Genomic DNA, 27,973 nt, shown 5'->3' on the forward strand with positions numbered 1-27,973 from the left:
GTCCTGGGATCAGGTCCACATCAGGTTCCACGCAGGGATCCTCCTACCTCTGCCTGTGTCTCTGCCTCTCTCTGTGTGGTATTAATAAATAAATGATAAATAAATAATATTTAAGAAAGTAAAAAATAAATAAACCCATATTTATAAAGTACCTATGATGGGCAGGCATCAAGAGAGTGATGTGCCGGGCAGCCCGGGGGGCTCAGCGATTTAGTGCCACCTTCAGCTCAGGGTGTGACCCCCGGGGTCCCAGGATCGAGTCCCATGTCGGGCTCCCTGCGTGGAGCCTGCTTCTCCCTCTGCCTGTGTCTCTGCCTCTCTCTGTGTGTCTCATGAATAAATAAATAAAATCTTTTTTTTTTTTTTTTTTTTTTAAAGAGAGAGGCTGATGTGCCTTATCTCATGTAGGTTAAAGTTATGGGGCAATGCATAGTTGAACATATAAATAATCAGTCAAAATATTTTCATGTGTTGTTAGAAGCTATGATGATGAACAGCTTGGTGGGCTAACAATGGCTGGGCAGGGGTTGGACATTAGAGCACCAGGAAAGTTCTTCCTGAGGAAGTACCATTTTCATTATGTCAGAAATACTATCCTTGCATTTTTATGGACATTTGCTTTCTCTTTCAACTTTTAAACTTTTTTCAGCTTTATTGAGGTATAATGGACAATAAATTATATATATGTAAGGTGCACTCTGCGATGTTTTCATATACGTATATATTGTGCAATGATTATCACAAAGCTATCACCTCACAAAATTGCCTTTTATATATATAATTTTTTTGTGGTTAGAGCACTTGAGATCAACTCTCTTAGCAAATTTCAAGTATTTATTTTATTAACTGCAGTGAGCGTGCTGATCTGCAGAACTCACTCATCTTGCTTCACTGAAACTTTGTACCCTTTGACCAACATCTCCCCATTCTCCCACTCCCCAGCTTCTGGCAACTCTCATTTTTCTCTCTGCTTTTACGTGTTTGAATTTTTCAAATTCCACATGTGAGTGAGACACACAACATTTGTCTTCCTGTGTCTGGCTTAATTCACTTAGCATAGTATCCCCCAGGCTCAAACTGTTGTCGCGAATGGCAAGATTTCCTTCTAAGCCTGATTTCCATATGTGTGTATGTAATACATGAACATACATGCAGACATCTCTTTATCATTCATCCACTGGTGGACACTTAGCCTGTTTCCATTTCTTGGCTATTGTGAATAATGCTGCAGTAAATGTGGGAGTACAATTCTTCTGTGGGACCATGATTTAATTTTCTTAACTATATGCCCAGAGGCAGGATGGCTAGATCATACAGTACTTAATTTTTAATTTTTTGAGGAATCCGCGTACTCTTCCATAGTGACTGTACTGTTGCAACCCAACAACAACGCACAAAGGTTCCCTTTTCTTCACATCCTCAACAACATTTCTTCTGTTGTTTTGATAGTAGTCATTCTAACAGGTGTGAGGTGATATTCCATTGTGGTTTTTGCCTATTTCTGATGGTTAGTGATGTTGAGCATCTTTTCTCATTCCTGTTGAGCATCTTTTCTCATTCCTGTTGGCCATTTGCAAGTCTTCTTCGGAGAAATGTGTATTCAAGACTTTTGCCCACTTAGTAATCGGGTTATTTGGGTTTAGAGTTTTTTTTTCTTGTTATTTTGTTTTGTTTCTGTTTGAGGGTATTTTTGCTATTGAGTTTACGTTCTGTCTCCCTTTCTGATATTATTTCATTTACTTTTTATGGCTTTTGACACACGGTCAAAAGCCATAAAATTTATTCCCATTTATTATGATGATTGTGATGTGAAGTTCCTCTAAGAAACCGCCATTCCCTTACTCGCAATTTATGCACTAGGGTGGAGCTGACCCTACCCTCAACTTCTCCTAGATCTGGGCCATGGCAGGATTACATCAACTCGACTCAAGTGGCTGACTCTGCAGTAGCTTAGTGACCCAAGAAAATCAAATGTATAGATGACACGTTTCCAATCAAAGCTCATCCCAACATTTTTGCTTCATTGACCAGGAAAGACTGTCTTCCTTTTTTCTCTTTCCTGTGGAGCTTAGCGCTGTGTGGACATGCATCTGATGCTATTAGCAATCAACATGCTACTCTCCAAATCCTTTCAGAGACAAATGCTTACAGAAGACAGCAAAACTGAAAGGTTCCAAGTGAAAGATCAGTCCCTAATAATGCTATTATAATACTAATACACTGCAGAAAAAAACTAGAAAACCTAGGAATATATGACACCAAATCCACCAATAATCCTACCATTAAAGATAAGCATTGTTAACCTGCTAATGTCTTTACATACAGACTTACACGTAATAATATTAATTTGCGGTTATATGGCATTTCTAGGCTTCCATTTTAATGTTTTAAAAGCCTTTATAGGGAGACTTTAGAGTCATTATTGTTCTGGGCTACTTTAGATTTATTAATCAGGCTTAACTTTTCTGGCAGCCCTTACATCCTAAGTGTTCAAGGGAGACTCTGCACTCTAGCTCATAGAATCTTGAATGTCTCCCAGCTCTGTGTGAGTCCGGGTAATCCTTTAGCTTGCAACTCTATGTTTAGTCATTGATAGGACTTTTGGAATTTCAACTTCTGAATGTCAGCTTAGTATTTGACGACAAATTCAAGGGGACTTTCTTTCAGACTTCAGGAACTCTTGTCTCTGCATAGCTACCTCCTTCCCTCGCTCACTAATCTAGCTGCTTCAGCTCCCTCAACCTCTGATTTCTGTCTTCTCAATGTGGCAAGATCAGCAGGGATCCATCTCCTTGACCAAGGTCTAGAGCGTTTCTTCATGCAGAACCAGACCAATTACTGTAATCATATTTGTTTCCATTTCCTCAGTGGTAAAAGCTCTGCAGTGACTACTGTCCAATGTCTGAATGTAGTTGTTTAGAATTGTTTCTACTTTTGTAATTGAACAGAGTTGTCTGCAGAGTCAGTCTGGTTCCATAATAACAGGGAGAATTGATTTTTTCCTTCAATTTTAAAAGGTTCCCTATAAACATAGATGTTGGTATTTTTTTACTTTTTTTCCATATTTAAAGTTTATTTAAGGATATCTAAGTAGGTCATTGAATTAAGTTAATATTTGCCTGATCATTTAAAATCCTAACTATAAAGTTCAACAAGTTTCATATGCTCCATGAGAACCAACTACTAAAAGACATTTGCACTTTTCAGTTGTTACTTTATATTTAAGTTCTGATTATTTCCCAATGCCTTCATATAATAATATCGGGACAGTTTTGATCCGCGCTCAAAGGTTTTTGTTTACACAGAACACAAATGGTGGTATCACAATGAGACAAAGATAGACAAGTTTCAGGGAAAGTATTTACATTTTTAAATTAATCCAAGGATGTTCCTTGGTTTGATTTTTTTAAGATAGCCTTATGATAACACAGAAAAGATACATGAAATCACTTTCTTTTGATTTCTTGGTTAATAGGAAAAAAATAAGGCTTCTAAATTTGAGATATGGTTTAAACAAAGCTGACAATGTATTTGGCTTCCTTTTGGAACCTCTTCAAGGTCAAGAATTTGTTTTTTACTGATTGACATTTGTTGGGGTTGCTGCAGCCCATGTGATTCCCAGGAGCTTAACTAATTCTGAATAACTCATAAGGGCTAAAATTTAGACATTTTTTTCCAGGTCTGATAAGTACAGACATTAGGCAGAGGAAGTTCTCAAAGTCTTGTGGTTGCTGTCTGGATGTTCCCATTTGAATTATCAATTTTAGCAAAGTGTGGTATTTTCCCACAATGAAAAGGTCAGACAGCCTGTTCTGATTCTTCTCTATTACCACATACAGCTTCACTGGAATCATCCACCCCTTGAATGGACCCCTTGAGCTTGGCCAAGTGGGTCTGACCATTAGGAGGAGGAGAGTCGTGGGCTGGCTGGGGGCCAGACCTTCCTGGTGCTTTGCACCCAGCTGTCATCCAGGCGGTTTTCCTCTGCCTGGCCACCACACCAGAACACCTCAATCTGTATTGATCATCTTTGAAAACTGATTTTTCCCTTCAATTATTTTTTTCTACTTAGTATTCATTCCTTCCCTCCCAGATTTGATTAAAGATGACAGAGAGCAATGAAAATTTTCCCACTTTACCCCAAATGACCTAAGTTGCATGTTACATATACACTACAAAATTTGGTCATTTAGCATTTGGTTAAATCATCTCAATATCACTCTAGTTAGGTTTATTTTGGAACTAGGGAAGAGCCTGTGATACAAATGATTATGATAATGACTATAAATCCATCATGTGCGTACAATCCAAATATTCACCTTTCAATTGAATACTATAGAGGCTTTATAAGAAATTTGTTTCAGGAGCATCTGGCTTGCTCAGTTGGAAGAGCATATGACTCTTCATCTCAGGGTTGTGGGTTTGAGCCCCATGAGAGGTGCAGAGATCATTTAAATAAACTTGAAAAACTTAAAAGATTTAAAAAGACATTTGTTTTACTTGACCTAGTAAATAGGTTTCATATTTTAAGTAATTTTTTATGCTCCTGACTGGAAGATATCTGGCCCAAAAAGAAAATCAATTCAAAGTCTTTGTCAACAAAGATTATTTCTTCTCTATTCTTAATTAGATTGCCCAAATCAGTCTTGTTTGCATATATGAGAGGACTCATCAGACTCTATAGGCTATTCTCCCATAAGGCTTTTTTTTTTTTAATTTTTATTTATTATGATAGTCTCACAGAGAGAGAGAGAGAGAGAGGCAGAGACACAGGCAGAGGGAGAAGCAGGCTCCATGCACCGGGAGCCCGACGTGGGATTCGATCCTCGGTCTCCAGGATCGCGCCCTGGGCCAAAGGCAGGCGCCAAACCGCTGCGCCACCCAGGGATCCCTCCCATAAGGCTTTTATCTAAAGACAAAAGATACAATGCAGCAGGAGAAAGCTCAGACAAGCTTTGGAGACATTCCTCAGTACTGCTCCTCAGGGACCCAACTACGTAGGTAAAGCCTGCTGGCTCTGGCTTGAATTGCCCAGATTTGTCCATGAATCTTTCAATATCTCACTAAGTAGTCAAGCCAGGCTTATGAAACCAGTTCCGTGAATTATACATGATTGGTAAAGAAACTGCTAAGAGAGGTCAGGAGGCAGCTTAGGATTCAAAAGAGCACACCCTAAATTCCAACCAGGAGTCGAAATCTAGACATCCACGCATCCTCAGGGATAAAGATAGAGCTTTTTCAGTAGAGCTGCAAATTAACTCCATCTCTACAATATCTTTAGTCAACAAATATTTATTGAGCATCTGCTACCTGCCAAGCATACAGCAATGAACTAACCAGGCTTGTTGTGATTTTGCAGAGCTGATATTCTAGTTATCTCCAGAATTATTCCTTGGAAGGCAGTGTTAACATATCCATGCAGAATTCTCAGTTAAAAGTGACAATAAAAACCTGGCATCGTCTCTAAACTTCGTTTCCCCGTTAGAATTAGCTTCCCTTTAGCAACTAAAACCCCTCCATCCCACAAGCTTGAGGGATAATATACATTTGATTTAATGCCTCAGTCTGGGGGTTATGTGCTACCCAGCGCTTTGATAGGATAATATTGAAGAGAAGGCTGTTAAACACCAAAATGCAAATGATAATTTAAAAGATCAAATTGGCTATATTGAACAACTCATGATTTGAGCAGCATACATTCCAGCAGATAGAAAGGAGCTCTGTCAGGGCCCCTGGGTGGCTCAGCCTGCTCAGGTCATGATCCCAGGGTCCTGGGATTGAGCCCCTGTGCTGGGTTCCCTGCTCCCTGCGGAGTCTGCTTCTCCTTCTCCCTCTTCATGTTGCTCCCCCGCTTGTGCTCACCCTCTTTCTGTCAAACAAATAAATAAATCTTTAAAATAAAAAAAAAAAAAAAAAGAAAAGACTTCCATCAGGACACATAAAAGGAAAAGCTTTTGAAGACAGAGAGGGGACAGAAAACAGAAATTGCTAACAAAGATGCATTGTTTTAGACAAGGTCACCCTCCCAAGGGGGACGGAAAGGTCCTCCAGGAAATATCCTAGTGCTGACCAAGAAATTGTGTGTTGACCGGTTAGAGATTCCATTCCTGAAGGGGTTGAAACTGCAATTGTTAAGTCTTGGTTTGCTGGTGCAGGGCTTTAACATAAGTGGCTCCATTCGGGGCTTATGGTTTTCTTTCTTTAAAGATTTTGTTTATTTATATGAGAGAGAGAGAGAGAGAGAGAGAGAGAGAGAGAGAGAGCTGGGGGAGGAGAAGAGGGAGAAGCAAACTCCCCACCAAATGAGGAGCCCAACGAGGGACTTGAGGTGGAGCACAATCACGGGACCTTGAGATTATGACCTGAACCCAAGGCAGACGCTTAAGGAACTGAGACACGCAGATGCCCCTGTGGTTTTCTTCTTTAACAGGGCAAATGCAAAAGAGTACACGCTGTGTGATTCTATTTATTGAGACACCAAAACCAGGACCAGCGAATCACTGGTATTAGGAGTCCATATGGTGGTTACCCTAGGGGTGGAATGACTGGAAGGGAGCTCAAGGGTTGTAGGCCTCTGGGTGCTGGCACTTTTTTAACTTTTGATCCAGGAGTTGGTAACAAAGCTGCGTTCGCCCTGTGTTGCCCATTGAGCTGCATATTATGACATGGGCACTTTTGATGCTCCTCCAACTAAAATACGCACATTAAATCCCTGTCTCCAAACAACAACAACAACAACAACAACAACAACAACAACAACCACCTGTCTCCAGCCCTTGTTTTCTGGAAACTTGGGCTAACACCACTGAAAATTAACTTAAAAATAGGCATTCCACATTCTCATGCAGACAGATTACATATGAAAAGGTCTACCTATGTGCAACCCACACCTAAATTGGTCTATGCATTAATCATTTTCTCTGGACTGTCTCCGCAGAGACAAAAAATCACATCAGCATTTAAATGTTCATTCCTAGTTTAATAGGAAATGAAAAAAAACAAACAAACCAATCCAACAATCACCAGTGCAGAGCTTCACATCAGGGCTTTGGGGATACAACATTACAGACTTTTTCCCTCAACTTTCTGGTTTCCAGGGAAACAGAACTCTGAATCTAAGTCTGGCCCAGGCCTGGGGGTAACCCCATTTCACGCTGCTCTGTTTTGCTTCAAGCCGTTCAAAACACCACATCTAAAGTTTACTTAAACTCCACCTTTCTCCAAATCCTAAAATTATCTAATTTTTTCCTGTGATTAGGTGCCTCATAGTTCTTATGCTGGTGCTCTCACTTGGGGCAAACAGTCCAGAAACCCACTCTGTTGCACTATGTATTTGCCTCTGAGGCTGTTGATTAGATGGGCCTTATCTGTCTATATCTGTGGGTAATATTTTATGTTATTGAATACACACACACACACACACACACACACACACACGACTGCATTTACAGAAATGTGCATTTGGTCATTCAGATAACCAAAATATATTTATCATCTATAGTGTTTCATTTACAGTTCCTGATTCACATTTCCCCAAACCCTTGGATTTTCCTTAGTAACAAGAGCAATAGGAGCGTCTTGGTTATAACGTTTGATGTCTCGTCCTCAGTTACTAAAATCCTTTCAGAGACATAAAGGTGAGATGGGTGTCCAGCAATTTATAAGCTGCTTTCTACCGACTGAGTTTATATTAATGAAGTGACTTAGAAATTACCCAAGGAAGGAAGCTCACCAGAGGACACAACTATGTGGTTAGAAGGTTGGAGCTTTTAGTCTTGCCCCCTAACCTCCAGGAAGAGGAGAGGGGCTGGAGGTTGAATCAATCACTAATGGCCAACAATCATGTCTGAGTGATAAAGGCTCCATCAAAATCCAGAAGGAAAAGGTTAGGATAGGTTCCTGGTTGGTGAACACCCGGGTTTGGGGAAAGTGACATGCTCAGAGAGGACATGGAACCCTGCGCCCTTTCCCCTCCCCTTGCCCTATGCCTTTCTTCCATCTGCCTGTTTCTGAGTCATGTCCTTATGTGATAAACTGATAAATTAATAAGAACAGTTTCCCCTTGAGCAATGCAGCCTTGAACCTCATGGGTCCACTTAAAAAAGATTTTTTTTCAAAGATTTATTTATGTATTTGATAGAGACAGAGAGAGTGCAAGCAGGGGGAGGAGCAGAGGAAGGATAGCAGACTCCATGCTGAGTGTAGAGCCTGATATGGAGCTCAATCCCAGCATCCTGAGATCATGATCGGAGCCAAAACCAAGAGTCACATGCTCAACTGACAGCCACCCATGCACCGCATATGTGGATTTTTTTTTTTTTTACAATACATACTCTTGTTTTCTTAATACCATTTTCTTTTCTCTACCTTATTTATTGTAAGAATACAATATAAAATACACATAGAAAATATGTGTTAGTCCACTCCTTTCATTCTTGGTAAGGCTTCTGGCCAACAGTAGGCAGTTATTAGTTAAGTCTTTGCAGAGCCGAAAGTCATACATCAGTTTTCAACTGCGCAGGAGTCAATGCCCCAACCCTCACATTATCAAGAGTCATTTTGTAACATGCTTCTGAGTTTAATTAATCAAACCCAAGGGAGTTGTGCACACCTCCAAATCTATAGGGAGTGAGTCTGAGGCACATAACAACCTGGGACTGGGACTGGCATTTGAAGTTGTATGTTGGGGGCGAGGAGTGGTTTTGTAGGACTGAGCCCTTCTCCTGTGGAATCTGATGCTGTATCCAAGTTGATAGTGTCAGAATGGAGTTGAATTGAGGGACTCCTGCAGGTGTGCAAGAATTGCCTAGTGGTGTAGGAAACCCACCCCACCACACATACACATTGGAGTGGTGATCAGAACCACTTTACAGATACACACACCACACACACATACACACACCTACAGCTGAATCATTTGGAAGCTAGTACTTGACATCATGATACTCGGTCCCTAAATACCCAGAACCTATCTCCTAGGAATATCGTTCTCCTATATAACTTACTACCATTATTATTTCCCCAAATTTCTTAATATAATCATCCAGTGTGTAGTTCCTCAGAAACTCTGAGATCAAACTAAAAATGTTGTATCATTCTTGGGAAGACACAACGGTAGCAAACTCTCTTAAATAAATTAATCCTAATTAGGTCCAGTGTTTATTACTTCATGAGAAAATGAGCCTAGATCTTGTGTTAGGTTGACATGGCACAGTTTAAACCACCTGTAGATCCCAGGTAAAGCAATGTTTCCCCCAAGCTAGGAAGTTAAAAGCAGATATTGAGTCGTTCAGGGAGACATAAAGCTTCGCATGACCATAAAACTACTATCTCTTTATCAGTAGGCGCACATTAATAATTTGAAGAGAGATATTTCAAAATGTTTTTGGCTGTAAGCCATAACACAAAATACCAATAGTAAATGCAGGACACACTATCTCATTCTTTTTTGTAGCCAATATTCCATTGTATTATACACCATACCTTCTTTATCCATGCATCTTTCTATAGACACTTGGGGAGCTGCTCCCATAACTTAGCTATTGCGAATAATGCTGCCGAGATTTTTGAGTCCATATATTTTTTCACACTAGTGTTTTGTTTCCTTTGGATAAATATCCAGCAGTGGAATTACTGGGTCATAACAGTAGTTCCACTTTTAATTTTTTGAGGAATCTCTGTTCCGTCTTCCATGGTAGCTGCAACCACTTTGCATTCCCACCAGCAGTACACGAGGATTCCCTTTACTGCACATCCTCACCAACACTTGTGTGTCCTCACGCACCTTGTGTGTTTGACGTTAGGTGTGAGGAGATAGCTCTTTGTGGTTTTGAATTGCATTTCCCTGATGATTAGTGACATTGAGCATCTTCTCATGTGTCTGCTGGCCCATAAGTCTTCTTCAGAGAAATGTCTGCTCGTGTCTTCTGCCCATTGTTTAATAAGACAATTTTGGGTTTTGGTGTTGAGTTGTAGGAGTTCTTTATATATCCTGGATACTAACCCTTTATTGGATATGTCATTTGCAAATATCTTCTCCCATTCAGTAGACTGTCTTTTGGTTTTGTTGACAGTTTCTTTTGCTGTGCAGAAGCTTTTTATCTTGATGTAGTTCTAATAGATTATTTTTGCTTTTAATTCCTTTACCCCAGGAGACCTATCTAGAAAAACACTTTATGGCTGATGTCAGAGTGATTACTGCCTGTGCTCTCTTCTAGGATTTTTATGGTTTCAGGTCTCCCACTTGGGTCTTCAATCCATTTTGAGCTTGTTTTTGTGTATGATGTAAGAAAGTGGTTTGGGCTCATTCTCTTGCATGCTGCTGTCCAGTTTTCCCAACAATATTTGTTGAAGAGACCTTTTCCCATTACATATGCTTGTCTCCTTTATTGAAGATTAATTGACCATATAAGTATGGGTTTATTCCTGGGCTCTGTAATCTGTCCTATTGATCTGTGTGTCTGTTCTTGTGCCCGTGCCCTTCTGTTTTGATTGCTATTTTGTGGTATATCTTGAAATCTGGAATTGAGATACCTCCAGCTTTTTTCTTCGTTTTCAAGATTGCTTTAACTATTCAGGGTCTTCTGTAGTTCCATGAAAATTTTAAAATTATTTGTTCTAGTTCTGTAAAACATGTTGTTGGTATTTTGAAAGGGATTACATTATATCTGTATATTACTTTGGGTGGTATGGAAATTTTAACAATGTCTTCTCCCAACCCGTGGGCATGGTATATCATTCCATTGGTTTGTGTCATATTCAATTCTTTCACAAATGTTTTATTGTTTTAGGGGTATGAGTCTTTCACCTCCCCGGTTAAGGTTATTCCCAATTATTCCATTATTTTTGTTGTAATTGTAAACAGTGGGGTTGTTTTCTTCTTTTTTTTAAAGATTTTATTTATTTATTCATGAGAGACACACAAAGAGAGATAGAGAGGCAGAGACACAGGCAGAGGGAGAAGCAGGCTCCATGTAGGGAGCCCGACCTGGGACTCCATCCCGGGTCTCCCAGATCATGCCCTGGGCTGCAGGTGGCACTAAACCACTGAGCCCCCCCCCCCCCCCCGGGCTGCCCTGGGATTGTTTTCTTAATTTCTCTTTCTGCGACTTCATTATTAGTGTACAGAATTGCAACAGACTTTTGTATATATGGGACAGAAATAGAAAGCAATTGATCAGGGCTATTCCTTAGCTATAACAACAAGGATTTTCCTATTAGAAACCTCCCAATGCCTACTGAGATCAGACTCAGGGGTCTATTTCTTCAGGTCACATAGATCCCACACACTTCAGCCCACTTAATTCCCATTTGGAGGACAACTTTCCCCTTTCTTGCTGCCCACTGCAGGCTTCTTCTCCATTATGGGAAGAAACTCCTCACATATGTAGGAGCATCTCAGGCTCTGACATAAACCAGCTTGGGCTTGGTTCTGGCCTTTGCTTCTCCAAAACCCTTGAAGGGTGGAGCAGGTGGTCAGGCCTTGTTTTCAGCTGCAGATTTCCTGTTGTGCAACAGCAATGTATGCACAGACTGAGCAAGACTGCAATTCTTGCAAGATAATGTTTGTTTTTCCTCCCCAGCCCAAACATTTGGAACTTTCTTAGCTTTTTCCTTGAGATAACCTATTAATTGAGGAAATGGTGGGGGAAGTACAGGAATACCTAAACAGAGGAAGGAAAAGGAGATTTTGCCTATGAATTTACAGCTTTTGTTTTCCAAAAGTCCAAACAATCAGATCCTGCTAAAGAAGCTATGATAGGTGCTTCAGAAAGAGAAGGGTTCCTGTGTTTAGGTGCAAGAGGAAACAGGGAATGGAAGGAAGTAACTATGATAATTAAGAGAACAGATGTCCTTGGGTACTTGAGAAGATTCTTGTGGTTCTGAAGAAGAGAGGGGGCAGGGAGTCAGTGACAAAAGTTGAGATGCAGATAGGACCTGGCTAAAACAACAAAGACTCAGATGGTGGTGTTGAGTCCAAAGAGTTTGGGCCTTCTTTTTTTTTTTTTTTTAATTGGTGTTCAATTTGCCAACATATAGCATAACACCCAGTGCTCATCCCATCAAGTGCCCCCCTCAGTGCCCGCCCCCCCTCACCCCAACCCCTGCCCTACTCCCCTTCCACCACCCCTAGATCGTTTCCCAGAGTTAGGAGTCTCTCATGTCCTGTCTCCCTCTCTGATATTTCCCACTCATTTTCTCTCCTCTCCCCTTTATTCCCTTTCACTAGTTTTTATATTCCCCAAATGAATGAGACCATATAATGTTTGTCCTTCTCTGATTGACTTACTTCACTCAGCATAATACCCTCCAGTTCCATCCACGTCAAAGCAAATGGTGGGTATTTGTTGTTTCTAATGGCTGAGGAATATCCCACTGTATACATAGACCACATCTTCTTTATCCATCATCTGTCGATGGACACCGAGGCTCCCTCCACAGTTTGGCTATTGTGGACATTGCTGCTAGAAACCTCGGGGTGCAGGTGTCCCGGTGTTTCACTGCATCTGTATCTTTGGGGTAAATACTAGCACTGCAATTGCTGGGTCGTAGGGCAGGTCTATTTTTAACTCTTTGAGGAACCTCCACACAGTTTTCCAGAGTGGCTGCACCAGGTCACATTCCCACCAACAGTCCAGGAGGGTTCCCCTTTCTCCACATCCTCTCCAACACTTGTGGTTTCCTGCCTTGTTAATTTTCCCCATTCTCACTGGTGTGAGGTGGGTTCTCATGGTGGTTTTGATTTGTATTTCCCTGATGACCAGTGATGCGGAGCATTTCCTCATGTGCATGTTGGCCATGTCTATGTCTTCCTCTGTGAGATTTCTCTTCATGTCTTTTGCCCATTTCATGATTGGATTGTTTGTTTCTTTGCTGTTGAGTTTAATAAGTTCTTTATAGATCTTGGAAACTAGCCCTTTATCTGATAGGTCATTTGAAAATATCTTCTCCCATTCTGTAGGTTGTCTCTTATTTTTGTTGACTGTTTCTTTTGAGTTTGGGACTTCTTAATTTCCAAGTCAATCATGGAACAATGACCCTCTTTGATAGGTGAACACCAAAATTACTCCCTAACTCAACTGTCTGTCACTATATAAAGACCTGCTTGCAGGCCCTGCCACAAGTAGAAGGGAGACTTTCCACCTCTCAGCAGAACGAAGTCTTATAACAAGAAATTAACTTTAGTAACATCAGCAAGATGGCAAAATAAGAAGGCCCAGGCCCCCATTCTCCCATGGAAACAGCAAATTAACACTCCATGGACCAAACTGTCTTGTGAGCCCTCTGGAAACCAGTTAAGAGGTCACAACACCCTAGGCAAGCACAAAACCAAGAAGACATGCATCTAAGTGAGTGGGAAAACTTGTGGCACTTCTCCCACCCTAGTCAGGAGAAAACTCCCAACTCCAGCTCTCTGCTCAGGAGGAAAAGGAGAATGGAGGCACAGAGCATGTGTCCAGCATTCAGGATTTTCAAGGGGCTGCCAGAGGGATCGGTTTCTGTCTCACCGGATCTGGAGTGCTGAGGGAAGCTGCACAGTTGTGATGTGAGATTGGGGGTCTCTAAGAGGAAAGCAAGTGCTGTGGCTTGTCACAGCACCAGAGTAACTGTAGCACAGCATGCAGACATGAGGGGAAGAAAGAGCATGGGTCCAGAGAAGAAGCAAGGAAACCTCCCTAACTGGGAAGTTTATGTACATGTGCAGAGCACACACATCCTGAGAAAAGGTTGGAAAGGTCCCCAGAACCTCAAGCCATGCTGATTGACAAAGGTCTTCCCCTTTAGAAAGCCAGTTCGAAAGACTGGAGGAGGTGACTTTTTTTTTTTTTTTTTTTCAAATTCCCCAAGTCAACAAAAGATCCCAAGGCATAGAGAGAAACAGGAAAGCATGGCACAACCAAACCAAAATAAATGTTTGGAAACTGGCTCTAAGGAAAAGGAGAGCTACGAATTATCTTAATTCAAAAAGATGCGACACTCACATTTATGGCAGCATTACTCACAGTAATCAAGGAAACCACTCAAATTCCCATTGACAGATGAATGGGTAAACTGAAAGTGTCATATGTAGACAATGGAATATTATTCAGGCTTCAACAAGAAGGAGATCCTATCACATGTGACAGCCTGGATGAACCTCGAGGACATTCTGCTACGTGAAATATACCAGTCAGAAAAGGACAAACATGATGGAGTTCTATGCATGGGACATGTCACATGTAGTCAGATTCACAGAAACAGCCACGGTGATGGTTGCCAGGGGCTGAGAATGGAGGAAACGGGGAGTGGCCGTTCAATGGCTATAGAGCTCTCATTTTACAAAAACGAAACAAACAAAAAAAAAAAAAATAGAAGAAGAAAGAAAAAAGAAAAAGAAAGAAAATATTCTAGAGCTCTGTTGCAGGACAAGGTGAATAGGTGAATATCCTTAACACCACTGACTTATACACTTAAAAATGGCTAAGGTGGTAAATTATATGTGTGTGTGTATGTTTTTTTTTTTTTTACCATGATTAAAAATAAAAACCAGAGAAATCAATGAGTTTAAGTACCATAATGCTTCGTTTCTTACATGCTTGCCTTTATGCAGCAGTCACAGAAAAAAAAGTTTCTCTCAGATCAGTGGTTGTTAAAGAGGAGATTCATCAGCTCTCCATCAGGGGACATCGTCAGTATCTGGCACCGTGTTTACTGATCACATCTGGGGTGAGCTGTGCTCCTGACATCTAGGGAGTAGGGACCAGAGATCCTGTTAAACATCCTGTGGTGCCCAGGATGGGACCTCCTTGCACTGCCACGAGGAATTATCCAATCCAAAATGTCATTAATGTTTCTATGGGAGAAGAGCTGTCAATTTACTAACACAGGTATTGACTGCTCTGCTAGGCCTTTCCTTCCAAGCTGGGTTAGAGAGTTCAGACTCGGGTCGGTACCAGGCTCCTTATGTGTGTTGTGCCACGCAATCCTTGTAACTCCTCTGGAATCATTTGCAGTAATAACAGTAGAGAAGAGAAGACAGAGTGTGGAGAGAATCTTTGCTTGGGCTATAGATTTCACTGGTGACTAGCACATGCCACCGCAGAGGAAGAGGCTGTGGCTGTCCCTCATGGGGCTGAGCTCCTGCTTTGTCAAAGCCCAGGACAGGACTGCACCCCACTGTTTGAGCATCGGGAGGCAATGCACACAGAGCGTGCCCTGGGATACTTCCAGTCATTAGGTGGCTCTACTTGTGACTTTTCTGAAGATGTAGGAGTTTGTGGGGAAAAAAGCAAGTGCAGGCACATTTCACAAATCTACAATCTGTTTAGTATCACATCCTGTGTGTAAACTCTTGACTAAGGAAGGGCTGGTGACTTTTCAAAGAAGAAGACAAGTAAAAAATTCTACAGGAGTGCATGAGAGCCCAAACTTACAGTCTCCTGGGCGTCTGTGAGCACGCAGCAGGAACCCACGGGCTGATCCACAGGTGCAGGTAGGCAGTGCTGAGAGACTGTTTTCAAAGTTCCGCTCTCTGGGACTGCTCTGCTCTGCTTCCCTGAGAGGGGATCTTTGACTGGAAGCTTCTGGAAAGAAGTGAAGGGGCACTAGAGTATTTTGGAAATTGAGTGAACAGAGGGAAGGAGTATCTGGTTTAATTCTTTCTGCTGTTTTCTGTGTGATCTCGGTGAGCCCTTTACCTGAGGCCATGTGATTAATGGGAGCACAGCTCCTGCCTCTTCGGATGCTCTTGGGCCCTGCGCAAAGCAGGCGCTCCTGGGCTGAGACTGGTGCTGCAAAACAGAAATCCAAGCTGAGCTTGCCGCTACTATGGTGAATACCGCCAACACCACAGGTAACTGGGTCCTTGAGGTGGGCAACCAGAGGGCTCCAGCCTTGAACCTGGGTTTCATGACTCCAGATCCTGTTGCCATACTTCTGCATGCTGCTGCTTCTCCAGACTGACTCAACGCAGGCACAGGGTCTGATGCCGGGAGGATGGACAAAGAGGTCACATGCTCTAATGCAGAGTGCAGAGGCTCCAGACTCAGAGAGAGCTGGGGCCCAACCCTGGCTCTACCGCTCCCCGGGTGTGTGACACTGCCCGAGGAATCATTATAACTGCAAATATTTCGTCAACATTAACTCTTTCCCATGCATATAGACAAAGTGGTTTTATTTCCACTCATAATAAACTTTTTGGTCCAGAGTTTCTCTAACTAAATATGGTGTTGCTATCTAAAGCACTAACTAATGTAGAGTGTTGTTGTAAGATTAAAGGTGTTATGGGATGGAGGCACCTGGCTGGCTCAGTAGAACATGTGACTCTTGGAATCAGGGTCATGATTTCAAAGTCCATGTTAGATATAGAGCTTACTTAAAAAAAAATAAATAAAAGAATAGATAGGAGCATGCATTTTATTAAAATTTTAATAAATGTAACAAACTGTACTACAAAAAAGTAAAGAAAATAAAAGGTATTACAGGATAATGTCCAGTAAAATACAATAAAAAATACCTAGGATTAATCCTAGTACGTATTCTTATTGAACTAAAAAAATGAATAGAACATGAGATCTGCAGAACCTGAATAGGAAGACATTGACCAAAAGAACCGCAGGAAAGTTTGAGGGTGAAATCCATTGAATATTTGGCAATTCAGTTGTTGTGGGTAGAACTAGAGGAAAGAGATTTCTACATATTGCAAGTTTTGTGTGACCTTTTGGCACTGGACAGTGAGACCTCTCAAGATCAGTGCTGCTGCTACCCTGTGATGGGCGTCTTATCTAGAACGAATGGAATGTGCCAACTGTGGTCAATACTCATGATACTAGATTTTTGTGGTTTTCACAGTTCCATGCTATCAGCTTCCTTCCCTAAAGGATAGGTCAAGTCAGGACTGATGGGAAAGTACTGGCCTTCCGGTTTGAGGAAACCTGGGAACTCCAAACTTTTTTAGAGCTGAATTTATTTTCTCTTCTAGTATTGGTGGCACCGTCATTTCACAACCCATGGCCAGTGAGACCATCATAGTTCTGACACCAAATGGCATCAATTTCCCCCAAACAAGGAAACCCAAACCTACCAAGCAGAGGCAAGACAGCCTAGAGAAACGTCTTAAGGCAGAGGTCAAAGTTTTTGGGGTAAGTCCAATTCAGAATATGCTGGAACGGGATGGGGAGGGGGCGTAGGAAAGACTACTCATGTGGTCTACATCATGAGTCTGGAGGCTCTTAGGTTTTGCCAGAGGAAATCTGGGTTGAAGGACAGACCAGTGGAAGCCACTTGGAGAGCCATTTGAACGTTCCCCAGACAACGCATGATGTTTAAAGTGTTTTTCTCCTGTTCTGAGTCTGAGCAATTGACTTTTGGGTGATGTTTCTGCCTGTTTGCAATAGCACACTTCTCAACATTTTCCTATTTTAAAAAAAGACACTTTCTTGAGGAATAATTGGCATACAAAAAGCTGTACATATGTATATTTTTACAAAAGTAATGTTGGGAAATAATTTCATATTTTAGGTACTTTTTTTTCTCTGTGTTCACCAATTGCATGCTTAATAGTCTATTTTTTAAGGGAATTTTTTTCTCTCACTGTGAATTATAGGAAATAAACTTCCTTTCTGAGAACAGAGATATTTTCCTTTTGCTGGCTTCTCTCCTCTCATGAATGATTTATTAAAGAAGCTCCTTGGAGCAAAGGGAGGAGGGCAAGTAGTGATATATCTGGGACTGGAAGGGCCTATAGAGCCTGCCTCCTGGAATTGCCCCCGCACTTCTAAGACCTAAGCTTGCAGAACCTGGTGGGAGTGGTTACTTTGCCTTGTATGTGTGATCCTGTGGGTTATTAGGAGCCTCGTGGGACATAATGTTTGGAAACTTTGGCTTGGTAAGTGTTAGCAGGGCTATAAATATCTGAGGTGGATGTCAAGGAGGAAAACTTGGCCACTTGGAAGCCGAGATCCTCAGCTATCAGGGTCAAGGAGCTGGCCAGAGGGCCGGCTCTCCGTTGTGTCCAGCCGGGTCTGGGTATGTAAGGAGGCACCTGCACACCACCAGGGCTAAGAGTGCGTGTGAGGGCTCTCAAATGTCACCTGTTCCCGTAAGATGTAGAAGGAGAGTTGGTAGCAACGGACCCAGAGAGCCAGAGAAAAAGGTCTAGGAGCAACCATCGCTAGCAGACAAGGGCCAGAGAGGCAGAGATGCCTGAGGGCTTGCCAGATACTCGCCAGGCGGCCCGAGGCAGCAGCTTCCCGCGGCTCAGCAGCATCTCCTCCAGCTCTTTGCAGAGCTCTCACTCCGGAGCTTTTACAATGTCTGTATCCGTTGCTGGGTCCAGCAGAGGGTGATAAGTGAAGCACCCTGGGAGAGACAAAGATGCAGGCTTTTCCAAATTTCCAAATGCTGACTTTAATCCTACTTCCAACAGACCATTCAGATCCTGTGCGGAGCGATGCTGTTGATCTTGGGAATTATTTTGGCATTCGCTCCCTCCTCTCCACACTTTACTGCAGTGCTTTCCGTCCTGTTGAAGACTTCTTACCCATTCATAGGAGCCTTGTGTGTGAGTAGAGATCCTTAGGAGGATGGGGTGGGTGCTGGAGAAGATGCCATAGTGTAGGCTCTGCAGCTGGCAGCTCAGTGTATTTCTGCTGCACGGTCGAAGAGGTTTCCCTGTGTGTTCAGTCCAGGGGGTTGATGGGGTGGCAGGGAAGACTTTGCCTGATTCTAAATCTATTTCTTGGTTAGCTCAAATAATTATTTCCTTTGAAAATCTTACTTTTCATCTCATCACCTCAAGCATTTCCCGAGTCTGTCCTGCTATCGGTTCCAAGATCCCATGAAAGATAGTACATGACACCTAGTTGTGTCTCCTCCGGCTCCCCTACACCTTCTCAGACTTGCCCTTGAGGATGTTGGTAGGCTTGAGTAGCACTGGTCAGGATGCTTTGAGTTTTAGAATGCCCCCAAATTTGGGTTCATCTGATATTGTTCCCCGTGTTCAGACTAGTTGTGATGGATTTTCAGGTGGGAGGGACAGAGGTGAGGTATCTACCAAGAGCATTTGCTATCAGCACGATTTCTCACAGACGACATTTGCCTTGTCCCTGTGGCCGAGGGAGAGGCAGCAGGTGCCTGCACCATAAGGTCACTTCTTCCCTCCGCTTTCCGTACTCTACTCTTTGAGAGAAAGTCATGAAGCACAGCCCACATCGCTAGAGGTACCTTGTCCAATTTTGACGACCCAGGATTTAGTTAGGCAGACCTAAAGCTTAATGCTGGGGCTGTGGGATCTACAACTTTTTCTCTTCTCCCTGCGTGGTCCATTTTTTTTCCCGTTGTTAAAGAACTTTCTGTGACTTTGCTGTCCCAAACCTATCAGATTGTGAATATTGTAAAATAGTATCTTTGATTTCCAGAACTCAGCCTTAATGGTTCTCTGCATTCAGGCTCGTCTTTTCTCTGATCTCAGCTGCCAGTCCACCCTGAGGAGCCACCTACTTAAAGTGTGTGTCTCTGTCCTCCTGTATATGTTAGCTGCCCCCTTTCCTTCCTTTTTCCTTACCATTACTTTTGTACTTTTCTCTATATGATGTCTAACTCAAAAACTCTCTTCTCTGTTGTTTAAAAAACACCTTCTTTCCTGGCTCTTAAGACCCTCATTTTGTTTACTTGGGATAGATTCCTACTTATATCTACATTATCATGCTTTTCTGAATACCCTGTGGCCTGGAGGGGTGGGGGGAGATTTGTGTAATTAATTGGGTCTTATATTGTTGGTCTTTGGTTTCCCAGGACTGTTTCCATAGAAATTTTCCATAAACACCCTGCTAATAACATTGTGGCTACACCTTACGTAGAAACTGACCTTGCCATTGTCTCTCCTTTCTGAGTAGTTTGTCATTTCTGGAATTCTATCAATCGTCATGGAGAAAAGGTCAACTAAGCCTTTGGTGAGTACAGAACCAAAACCCACAACTCATGGATCGAAATGAAATTGAGGGAGAACTCTCAAGGTCAATGTCTCTACCTTACACACTTGGAAACTCAGTTTGAGAGCAGATGTTTGGCAGAGTCAGGAGTTGAGCCCGGCTAATACATGTTCCAGCCCAGTGCACACTCCTCTAACCACTGTACCTTAAATCACACTCTTCATTCAGGGTGTTGTATTATGTCCTAGACCAGTGCTCAGGAAACTATTCTAGAAAACATCTGTCTCCCCAGAATGTCTTTTTAATGATAATGGCCTTCAATGACAAAGAAAGTGACAGTGTTATAAAGAGGTCCGTTTGTTGTGGATTCACTGTGCAAGCCCATCTGTCCAAAGCCCTGAGAGAACCCAGTCAAAATGTTGGCTAAGGAGACAGCTTTACCTGCATTTAGCTCTTCTAAGAAAAACCATAATTGGGAGGGCAGGGAAAGGAAAGCTGGATTCTAGGGAGAAGGGATCTACTCTGTAAAGTTTCACTAAGTCTTCACTCAATCTTAGATCCCACAAGTAGTTTGATGTTGGGGGTCATGTGTGAGAAGGCCATGTAACACAGCAGCCCAGAAACACATTTTGGAAGCTCTGCTCTTAAGAATTTCCTGAAGGCATGAGGATGTTAGAGCAACCGGTCAAGACAATGCCAATTTATCTCCCTTTTTTCACCAGAATTTGGAGACTGATCATTTGGAACCCTCACCTAGCCTCTAAACTACTAGGTCGGCACTGTCCAGTAGAGCTTCCTGTGATGATGGAGATGCAATAGTCATGCTGCCCGTTTTGTTACTTGTTGCAACTGATACTTTGAAATGTGGCTAGTGAAATTGAGAAACTGAATTTCTTTTTTAAAATTTTATTTATTTGACATAGAGAGGAGAGAGTACAAGCAGGGGGAGAGGTAGAGGGAGAGGGAGAAGCAGGTTCCCTGCTGAGCAGGGAACCTGATGCAGGGCTCCACCCCAGGATCCTGGGATCACGACCTTATCCAAAGGCAGGCACTCAACTGCTGAGTCACCCAGGAGCCCCCTACCTCTAGATTTTTGGGGCAAGCATATGAAGCTCTTACCCAGAGAAGAACAATACCAGAGTGACTAGGGCACCGAACTCAAGGATATGGAGTGTGGCTACACTCGGGCTCAGCAGAGTCATCTAGCCTGTCGTAAATTCTACCGTATTCTCACATTACCCAGCCCTTTTGGAGGCTGGGGAAGAAGACTGTCCCAGAACAAACCTAAATCACTCTAAGAAATATATCCTCTAGAATCATGACTGTTGTGATTATCAAGAAGCCTAGGAGCCCCTACTTGAGTCCTTGTTTTAGGGATTGGGGGTCAGCAGAGAAAATGCCCTGCTGATTCTCCACAGTCCCCCTGCCCCAAGTCCAACTGCTGAGCCAGTACAGGAGGAGGAACCTAGATGGGAGTATGTAATATTTCTTTTTTTTTTTTTTAGTAATATTCTTATTTATGGCTCTTGAGTGTGCCCTGGACCACAATTACCCATAAATACAACTTTCAGGATAACCCTAGTTCTTCCCCCTTCTGTGAGTTGGGGTAGAAGGGAGCACATTTTTGATATCAGTGTATTTATTGCTATCACTCACCTCTTAAATGTAGAAATGAAACCCAGAGACAGAAATGAAACTGAAGAAGTGAACACTTCAGAAAACAGAGAGGATCTCAGACCAAGATCACACTAGGACCTCAGTTTCCTGACATCCAGGCTCATCTTCTACCTTCCCCCCCCCACCCCCCCCCCGCTCATGAGTATTACCATCCTTGGGCCTGATGCTAGAACTCTGGCCACACTCACAGGGGCCCCTGGCTGGGACCATCCAGATCCTGCCCACACCAGTGCTCACCTAAGCCTCAGAACTATGTCCTCACACTCATCTTTGGTGGGGGATGAGGATTTAAGAGACCCTGTGCAAGTAGTAGCCCCTCCTGTGTGGCCAATGACTTCTACAATGGGCTTCTGAATGAGTTGGGAGAAAGAGAAATCCTATCCGCCTTTGGTCATGCTTTTTTTGGGATCCTGCAGGCATGGCCACATGAAGCCCTGCTGTTGGTCCCAGGGAAGGAATTTAGAAGAGCAATGTTTTCTGCCGCCTACTGAAGTCCTGCCTGGGCACAAAGTCCTGCCGAGGGAGAAACACTCCATTCATTCACTTAGCCGAGACTGAGCTTCCAGGCTCAGGGATGTTGCTGAGACCGGGGGAGACATACTGGTTGAAGTCTACCAATGCTCGAGCCCCTGAGGGACACAGCTCAGGAAACGGGATGAGAGTCTGTGTTGCTTGTGGGGCACGATGCTCACTCAGCCATTGTCTTGCAGGCTCAGAGCACCGTGGCTGCAAACATTTTGAGCTTTCTATGTGCTCTCCTGGGTTTTGTTCTCCTCTCTGTCAACCTGGCTGCTTTGGATCCTGCCTTTTGGAATTGTGATTTGGACTCCAAGAAGGAAGTACATGAACACTATAAATATTACTTACACTTGATGCACCCTGATATTAAGGAGGAATGCTTCATGACCAAAGGCACTCTGGCCGTAAGTATTTTTAGGTGAACTGTTCCAATCTTCTGAGGTTTCTGAAATCCTTGACCGTTTTTCTCCCTTCTTTTGAAAATCTGTCGAATTCTTTGTTTTGGGCATCAGGTGGAAGGCCAGGGCTATGTGAACAAAAGACATGACAGAAACAAGGGCTAGACTCTGGGGTTACATCACTAGTGAGGTGAAATGGAAGAGTAAATGTTAAATCAAGTTGATAATAAAAAACTAAAACTTACTGCTGATAGAGTTTCTTAATAATCAAAGTAATTCTGTTGTTAGAGGCATAAAGTATGTTTGTTCCACCAAAAATCTTGGCATACGGAAGGAAGGCAAATTAAGAAAGGTGATCATAGCAGGAAGACCCAAATGGTCAGGAAACACGGAAAGTATGTGTGCTGAGGTGTTAACTCAGTGTCAGCAGACATTGGGCCCAGCACTAAGAAGAGGGGAGGAAGAAATAGGGCCTCACAGGTGAGGGCTTCTCCTCCTTCCAGTGACCCCAGTGATGAAAAGGATGCATCGGGTGAGAAGGCAACATCATTGTTGGTTGTGATATTTAGAGGTGGGATTTATTAAACTGGGAGATGAGAAGTGTAGGAATATGGAGAATGGGAACTGATTACAATCGCCATCATTGACGAAAAGAAAACAATGAGGTTTGGCTCACAGATATAATGCCTTAAGTTGGAGCATTAACGGTTTGCATATGGTCAGAAAACACGGGGAGGGACCCAGGCAACATAACAATAAAGAGGTTACAGAATGTCTCTTGTCTCGCAACCACAAAGTGAGTTATGTCAAGGCCACAGGGGGAGGGTGGCCAGATGCAGACAGAGCTGGTCAAGACCCACTTGCTCACCATTCCATTTGGAGCTGGGCCCAGGGGCTTTTCTCCAGGCTCACGATATTAAAGTGAGGAACGGTACATGCAAATGAGGTTGATAGTAGTTGGCATAAACCAACACGTGGGAGGGGAGGCAGCTGCACCTTGGGAAAATCCTGGAGAGAGGCCCAGGAGGGTTTTGTGTAATGGATAAAGCACGAATTCATGAGGAATGACTTTGCTTTATACACAAAGGGATGATCCTGCACGTGCTTGCAGGATGATCTCCAGATAATGTGAACGAGCTGCATTTCCTCCGGAACTGTAGGTAAAGAGACTTAGAGGTTTGTGCGATCACGTGTTCTCTCCTGTTCTATCAGGCTGCCAGGTCTGCGTGAAGGATGCCTTGGGACCAAAGTGGTAGGACCTGGTCTCTAGGTGCAGGATCTTTGTTGAGTTGGTTTGGGTTGTCAGCAATGGCGGCACCTTTGTGTGTGCTATGTTTGTTGCCTCGATTGTTTTTGCTAATTCTCACGGACATCGAGAAAGGGTAAGAAAGCCCATCCAAAGGGGGTGCTAATGTTGAATTTTTCAAAAGGCTTGCACCCATGGTGTCAAAACCTGATTGACTCTCAACTACCTCAGAGCAATTATCATTGTGAGCATCTGATAAATGTGGAGATTTCCGGCTCACACAGCTACTAAGTGGTAGAGGGGAGGCTGGGGTGGAAGCTGTCTTGTCAGTCCTGGACGTTATTGCACCACTCACTGAGGGAACAGTGGCATCGGACGTCACCGTGTCTCTGTGGGATAAGAAACAATGTACAAAATGGATTATGCGTAGCTGCCGTACTTCTTGCTCAGCCTCCCTCTCGAGGGGACAGATAAGCAGAGGGATCCAATGAAGCCAACTGCTAGGCTGGGAAGGAGCAGCGTTGTCTCACTGAGGGATGTTCTTCCTTCATCATCCCCTGATGGTGCAGGTGGTCTTCACCTCTGCAGGCACCACTGAGCAAGGCATGATGGCTTGGGCTGACTCAAGCACTGCTCACCTTGTATGTCCTGAATTTCAGGGAACTCTGTCTGTGATGCTGATTTGCACGGTGCTGGAGTTGTGCCTGGCCTGGCTCGCTGCCGTGGTTTGGTGGAAACAGGCTCGCTCAGACTTCACTGGGGTGAGTGTGCTGGCCACCCGCCCCCCTCCCCTCCCCGAGTCCTGCCAGGGGGATCTCAGGTTCTGGGCTGTGTTGAGCATCTGCAAGGGTGGCAGAGGGTGGGGGTTGTGAGTCATGAGATACACATGGCAGGTGGCTGGGTGGGGATGGAAGACAGATGAGGAAAGCAGTTGACCGGCTGAGGCCTAAGCAAATGGGCTGGTTGAACCTGACAAGTGGACGGGTTCAATCTTTCTATTTTGTAAGTGAAGAAACCTGGAAGTTGAATGGCTTGCCTGCCATTGAGGATGAGTTTGTGATCAGATCCCTAGGACCTGGTTTGTGTGTTTTCCAGACAAGAACACTTCCTACCACAGCCCTAGGCTGTCTAACAACCTTGACTTGGTCAAGGGCATTTGCACACATGACTGGACTCTGTAAATGTCCTATGCTCTGGTTTCACCTTCCTGTGATCTTAAAATTCTTTTTTCACCTGAAAGATACTTTTAAAAAAATTGTTGTTTCAAATTCCATGGCACAGCACCCTACCACCACCATGGACTCATGGCTTTATTTCACTAAATGAAAAAGCCTTGGTTTATCCAGCATTTTGGTACAGAAAGCACGATAAATACTGAGCCGATGAGCAGCACTTCTTTAAAGAACTTAACGACATGCTATGCTCCTCTTGTGTGCTACATATATGTATATATGCAAAGATGGAGGAAATGGCATTGAGATAAATGTATATATATGAAGCTAAACCTGAGCGAAGTCTGAAGAACAAACATATGAAGAACATGGATATAAAGAACTAATATCTTTTGTTTCTTTTAGAGTGTGCTTTTCCTGCCTCAGGGTAACAAGAATGAATCCAGCATACCCATCAAGGCATTTTCTGACCCTGGATATGAAAAACTATTGACTTCTTAGGGGAAATATTCATCAGAAGTTTGGATTTATGATAAAATACCAAAACCAACCAAAGAAACCAAACTTAAGAAAGCAGAGCCTGAATTCTCTGAAATGTAGGCTTTTATGTAATGAATATCAAAAATATATATCTTTGTTTTGATGTTACTGAATTGTGTGTTCAAGGACGGTCTCTTGATTTGCCATGAGGCAAAGCACAGATGCGTAAATTACCATGGACTAGACTGACAAATGGACATTTCCCAAGAAACTAGACACGATGGTGTGATTCAGGGGTCCTGGGAAAGTCAAGGAGACAACTCTTTCCTGTCCTCCTTAAGTGAAAACCGGAGTTAACCGATTAAAGGTGGTGTTCAGACTCTTTTGTGGTAGACACTAGTGTATCACATGATTTTACTCATTGTGGCATGCAGACAAGCCCCCTACAATTAAGTCCCAGGAGCTGCCTTAGGAACTGGCTTCAAGATAAAATCTTTATTGGATTACTATGATGTGTAGTTTCTCAACACCACCAAGCTATTAACTCAATGCTGATACCATCTCTCCACCTGAGGATAGCATCAAACCCCACAGGTCAAGGGCTCAGTCCTACTAGACCATCTCCCTACCACTCTCTTCCCACTTCAGATGCCAGTAGCAGGTCCAGTTTATCACCTGAGCTCCTGACCCACTGGCTATAGATGGAGGTTCCCAAGACCCCCTCCTTGGTTCAGTGAATTTCCTAGAGTGGCTCACAGAACTCAGAGAAATGTTTCACTTCCTAGAATACCAGTTAACTATAAAAGGATATAACTCTAGAATTGCCATGTGAAAGAGAAACAGAGGGCAAGAAATGGGAAGGGGTGTGGAGCGTTTACCGAATCTCCCAGCGTTTACCAGGAAGCTATCCCAATACTGCCCTTTTGGCATTTTAGGGAGGCTTTGCTACATACCCAGGATTGATTAAATCTTTGGCCATTGGTAATTACACCCAATTTTAAGCTCCTGTCTCCTTTCCAGAGGTTGGCATGGGGAGGGGTACTGAAAGTCCCCATCCTCTAATCACAAGGTTGGTTTCTCTGCCTGGGAACATTCCCTAACCCCAACCTAACCTAGCCCTTAGGTTCCCTGAGGGCTTTCTGAAAGTCAATTCATTAACACAAAAATTTGCATCTTTACAGCTCTATCAGTTAGGAGATTCCACAGATCTGTGCCAGAAATTAGAAGGAAGACTAAGTATATACTTATTACAAATATCACAAAATCATCATTACATATTTTTAGAAACTCTTTTTTTTACTTGTCCTTTTAAATAGAGAGTAAGTCAACAATGATAGATATAAACCTAGATTTGAACTCCCTTCTCCCTCAGCAAGCATTCAAACAAAACAAATAAGCAAACAAAGGCTAACTGGAATACTTATCAAGAGACAGCCAGTTCATAATTTTTCCTGATTTCAAAGAAAGAAAGAACAATTGTTCCTGGGTAAATGTTAAGCCTACACACACACACACACACACACACACACACACACACACACAGAGGCTGGTTTAGAAAGACTCCTCCTAATTTTATATGAGCTCCGTTTCTTTGGAAGATTTTTTTCATGTTTTCCCTGCCTTGACCCACTGTGTCGTATCTGGCGCTCAGTTTCCCTAGTCTATTCTTCATTATCAGAATAGAATTTTGGTTTTTGCTTTTAGCTTTTTCTTCAAACTCTCTCCTCATTGTCTTCTCTCGTTCTTCTGCCCTCCCTCCTTACACAGACATATGGACACCATTCCTCTTATTTATTGGCTTATTATGGATGTTCTACATTTACGAGCACTTTGGGGGTACCAGACACCAGGTTAGATGCCAGGATTACAGAAGTGAGTAAGATACACTCCTTGGCTTCAGGGAATTCATAATCAAAGGAGGAAAACAGATGACAATAGAGATAGAGAAGCACCATACAAGGCAGTAAGTGCTATCTGAGCACCAAAGAAAGAACACCCTTCTCTGCCTGTAAGATTGTAGAGGATATAGGTGAGTGTGTGAGTAGGAAAGAGAAATTCCCTCCTTTGAGGACGCCACCTCCTCAGTGGACATGCTACCAGTGGGGCTGTCAACCCCATAGGTCACCCCCCTTCCACGCACAGTAGGTGTGCTCCCCCATATCTTCACCCACCACACCACCACTTCCATCATGAGCAACCAGTATAATAAATCTCTAGTACCTGGAGCTCCTCCTGGGCCTCTCTTAGCTTTGCCTCCTTTCTCAGAAAAGGCGGCCATCCCTTTAGGCAACAACACTCAAGGTCAATTCTCATCCTCGGTTCAACATAACCACCAAACTGCATCCATGTCCTTTAAGTAGCAGTACCCCTCTAGCGTGAGGGCAATGAGACTGGCGTCCACCTGGAGATGCGACGCTACATTGAAAATGCGTGTGTGAAGCTCACCATTATATCTGGCACATTGAAGATGCTCAGTTACCTTGAGTTTTATTTCTATTTTCTTCCACCTCCCCTTCTCTCCTACACCAACTTGATCCTCTAATCAATTTTAATCTCAGTCCACCCCTGGGA

The 27,973-nt window shown here is 43.1% G+C and overlaps 1 protein-coding gene across 1 annotated transcript; it reads left to right on the plus strand.

Annotated features, from left to right (window-relative positions):
- Positions 1-15,380: 15,380 nt before the first annotated feature.
- Positions 15,381-25,575, plus strand: LOC144295210 (membrane-spanning 4-domains subfamily A member 6D-like). Its single transcript, XM_077867642.1, has 7 exons — positions 15,381-15,472; positions 16,961-17,120; positions 18,407-18,541; positions 19,875-19,931; positions 22,298-22,510; positions 24,410-24,511; positions 25,328-25,575. Exons 1-7 carry the CDS (start codon positions 15,396-15,398, stop codon positions 25,421-25,423), a joined length of 840 nt encoding a protein of 279 aa, XP_077723768.1. The 5' UTR covers positions 15,381-15,395; the 3' UTR covers positions 25,424-25,575.
- The last annotated feature ends 2,398 nt before the right edge of the window (positions 25,576-27,973 follow it).

The sequence above is a fragment of the Canis aureus genome, chromosome 23 (genome assembly GCF_053574225.1).
Source record: "Canis aureus isolate CA01 chromosome 23, VMU_Caureus_v.1.0, whole genome shotgun sequence".
NCBI lineage: Eukaryota > Metazoa > Chordata > Mammalia > Carnivora > Canidae > Canis > Canis aureus.